Source organism: Lactuca virosa, chromosome 4, assembly GCF_052849685.1.
Source record: "Lactuca virosa cultivar CGN04683 chromosome 4, Lactuca_virosa_CGN04683_v6, whole genome shotgun sequence".
Lineage (NCBI taxonomy): Eukaryota > Viridiplantae > Streptophyta > Magnoliopsida > Asterales > Asteraceae > Lactuca > Lactuca virosa.
Window position 1 is genome coordinate 511,400,225 of NC_136429.1, and position 3,950 is coordinate 511,404,174.

Below are 3,950 nucleotides of genomic sequence, written 5' to 3' on the forward strand. Positions count from 1 at the left end.
GAGATTCACACACACACTAGTTCTTCTCTCTAGTTTCTCTCTCGAGAATATGCTCTCCTTCTCTAGCCTTCCAATCCTCATCCACCTAACATCTATATATATGGTATATAGACCGTGAACAGGTTCACGGCCGTGAACTGTTCACGGTCGTAAACACAACCGTAAACACATATTACTTTACAGAAAAATACGTTTTCCTAGAAAAGTAAAATATAAACCAAATTTTGACCCAACAACACTTGACACGAACACAACACGAACACGGATTCAAATTTCAGTTTCGTCTCAATTTCGTTTCATGTTGTGTATTTTTGTCGTGTCGTGTCATCAATTGTCACCCCTATAATTATATGAAAGCTGCCAATATTGTATATATGTAAAGAAAAATTAAATATCCTCCTACTTTTTGTAAATAATTCAAGACTTTATCTTATTAATCTACTATGCATTATCATTTGTTTTAATTCTTCCAAAAAATATATAATATTAGATATTATAAATATAGAAATGGACACTAAGCCTAGTCCAAATGCACAATCCAATCACGAACAAGTTTGGTTAAATATCGGGTTTTTAAGAACCTGGTTCAGTTTATCTGATCTGATTGGATTTAACCGGATCACATTCTAGTTGTTGGAAACAAGATTAGGACCAAATAATTGAAACTAGATTAAACCGCCTCACTTTTTTGGGGGAGAAACCGGTTACAGGCCAAAACTGGTTTTGGGGTCGGAGGAAACCGGTTTATGTGTTTACCCTAAAAATCCGACTCGGTTAGAAACCAGTCCGGATCAGTTAAAAGATGATTTTGTAAACCTCCAGATGGGTAACCCTAACAAGTCTCATGTCCCTAAATCAGAACTTGTTAGAGGTCAAGACACATCTTTGGGCCAGTTAAGCATTAAAAAGGAACAAACAAAAAAGGATCATAACATTCATTATAAGTATTCTTGAATCTTGATAATATACAAGCAAGAAAATGTCTCGATACCTCGTGGTTGTCAGGAGCAAGAAACACAAATACATTGATGCTAAAAACCAAACATCTATCACTCCAACTGAGCATACCAGACACCCTGGATTTTCACATCCTTTGGAACCTTAGCCCCAAGATCAGTATCCGAAGGCTGAATACTCTCAAACACTCCAATCACCTCTCCAGTATCCGGCTTGCTTGAGGTGACACTCAAAGTAATCTTTCCCGTTGATGCTGCAACATTCTTTACGTTCTCTTTAGAAAGCTCCTCTTCATCTCCCCTCCCTCCTGCTGGCAAAGCAACAGCATTATCATATCCGGTGGAACCACCTCTACCCTTTGGGTCAAGAAACGACGATCCTCTGTAAGATGGCACTAGAAATTCTCCACTAAAGCTCTCTGGTTTCCCAGATGCTACGAGTTGTTTGATTGTGAATAGGAATGGCACACGTTCACCTCCGGGAAGCTGAACAGTCACAGCAGCGTAGTCGATTCCATCTTTCTCCTCGAACTTAATGGATCCATCAGGAGACACTTCAAGAGGACCCTCGATCTCGTCAAGGGTGTAGGTCAAACGGGTCATGAGTTTGGTCTTTTGAAACTCCGGTGTAGAGTTCTTGCTTACACCTTCGGCTTTGACTGTGAATGATGTGGGTTCAAGGCAGAATTTCTTGGCGTTGTATTTGCCGGACTTGAAAGCAAACCCAGTAACTCCGCCGTCAATGGTTGGGCACTGGTTAGCTGTTCCGGTTCCTTTTACTTCCATGTATGTCTTGCTTTGGATCTCATCAAAAGTTAGCCGTTTTGGACTTCCCTCAGCACTTGCTCCCTGATACAATATCAATATACATGTATACACACTTACGCAAATAAACAAAACAGTTATAATATATACTTGGATCAATATGTCACTAAGCTAGTAGGAAATTAAAATCAACAGTCAAGAACCGGAGGAGACATACCGAAACAACAAGGGCAGAAGTGGCAAGAGCGAAGCCGGCGATCTTGGCGGCATCAGTGCATTTCTGAGCGAAGTCCTTGAGATCAGCCTGAAGAGAGCAAGACACTCTGGCTCCAGAGGACTCGACACCGAAGGCCTTGCAGATGCTCGGAGAAGACTTAAGCTGCAGACGGCCGGAGACACCCACCTTGGTTGGTTGCATGAAAGTTGCCGCTGCTTGCAGTGAAGCTGCCATTGCTGCTTCTTCCAAACCGAATCGTCGTGATTAGTTGCAGAAAGTGGGATTGAAGTAGGAAACAGATTTGTATGGTGGAGAGGTTTGATGGAGATTTTCTTGGAATGACGAGATAAGCTGATAGGATAAGGTGTTACTTGATTGGCTGATCTAAAGGTTATGTGGTGTTGATGTGTTGACAAGTGGCGAATTGAGTTTTAGGATCAAAAAACTTTCACTCTATTTCCACATGGACCATCGATGACAAGTCATCACAGCATTCGTGTTATCCAATCACATCCTCTCTGTTACAATAATAAGATTTTTGTTATTAACATGAGATTCTTAATATATATTTTAAAACTAACATAAAGGAAATTATAAAATAGAATCATTAAGTAGTAATTAACTTGTTAAAAAATCAATCTGTAAAAATGAAAAAAAAAAAAAAAAAAAACATAAGATACATGGATAAAATGAATACATAATAGTCTTTGTAAGAGAATATTTTTCTAAAAAAATGTGTAAAAAAGGATTCAAATGTTAAAGAAGTTGTAAAATATTTCTTTTATGAAAGAAAATAAATCAAACACATTATTTATAGAAACAGAGAAGTATTAAAAAAAACATAAAACTCATTTAAAAATTATTAAAAAAATTTGTAAAAGTATTTTATATGGAATAAAGTTGTTAAAAACTAATTTTTTTAAAACAAATATATTTATAAAATATGTAAAAGGAAAGTTGTAAAAATATTGATGTCTAAAGTCAATGATAGTCTAACTATCATTGTTGTAAATAGTTAAGGGTTGTGCTATAAGTACCCTTTAACCAATTTTATCCCTTCTAACATCAATCAAATCAATTTTTTACCTTTGATTTGACATTATTTTTTTCTTTTTCTTTTTTTTTTCCTTTTGGTTTTTGATTTTTTTTTCTTTTATTTTATATTTTAATATTATTATTATTATTATTATATATATTATGGAAATTGTTTCTTATGAATAGTGAACTTCCATAATTTTTGTTTATTTTAGTCCCTGGACTTTATGTTGTTTTTTTGGCAGAATTGGTCCCTGTACTTTGGCAACTTTGGTCCTCATTTTTTAGCCATTTTGACACTTTTAGTTATTGTAATTATTATATATATATTATGGAAATTGTTTCTTATGAATAGTGAACTTCCACAATTTTTGTCTATTTTAGTCCCTGGACTTTATGTTTTTTTTTTTGCAGAATTGGTCCCTGTACTTTGGCAACTTTGGTCCTCATTTTTTAGCCATTTTGACACTTTTGGTTATTATATATATATATATATATATATATATATATATATATATATATATATATATATATATATATATATATATATATATATATATTATGGAAATTGTTTCTTATGAATAGTGAACTTCCACAATTTTTGTCTATTTTAGTCCCTGGACTTTATGTTGTTTTTTTGGCAGAATTGGTCCCTGTACTTTGGCAACTTTGGTTCTCATTTTTTAGCCATTTTGACACTTTTGGTTATTGTAATCGATATTTTTACATTTTTAAGAACCTTTTAATATTTAAAGTTTGGCCACAAAACTTTAACGGTTTGACAACTTTGATCCCTTTTCTATTTAGGAACCTTTTAATATTTAAAGTTTGGCCACAAAACTTTAACGGTTTGACAACTTTGGTCCTCATTTTTTAGCCATTTTGACACTTTTGGTCCTTGTAATCGATATTTTTACATTTTTTAGGAACCTTTTAATATTTAAAGTTTGGCCACAAAACTTTAACGGTTTGACAAC

The 3,950-nt window shown here is 34.3% G+C and overlaps 1 protein-coding gene across 1 annotated transcript; it reads right to left on the reverse strand.

Annotated features, from left to right (window-relative positions):
* Nucleotides 1-914: 914 nt before the first annotated feature.
* LOC145109392 (oxygen-evolving enhancer protein 1, chloroplastic) lies at nt 915-2,264 on the reverse strand. The gene is made up of 2 exons (XM_079046528.1): nt 1,939-2,264; nt 915-1,805 (listed from the first exon to the last, which is right to left on the reverse strand). The coding sequence occupies exons 1-2, from the start codon at nt 2,170-2,172 to the stop codon at nt 1,050-1,052; spliced, it is 990 nt and encodes a 329-aa protein (XP_078902654.1). The 5' UTR covers nt 2,173-2,264; the 3' UTR covers nt 915-1,049.
* Nucleotides 2,265-3,950: the final 1,686 nt, after the last annotated feature.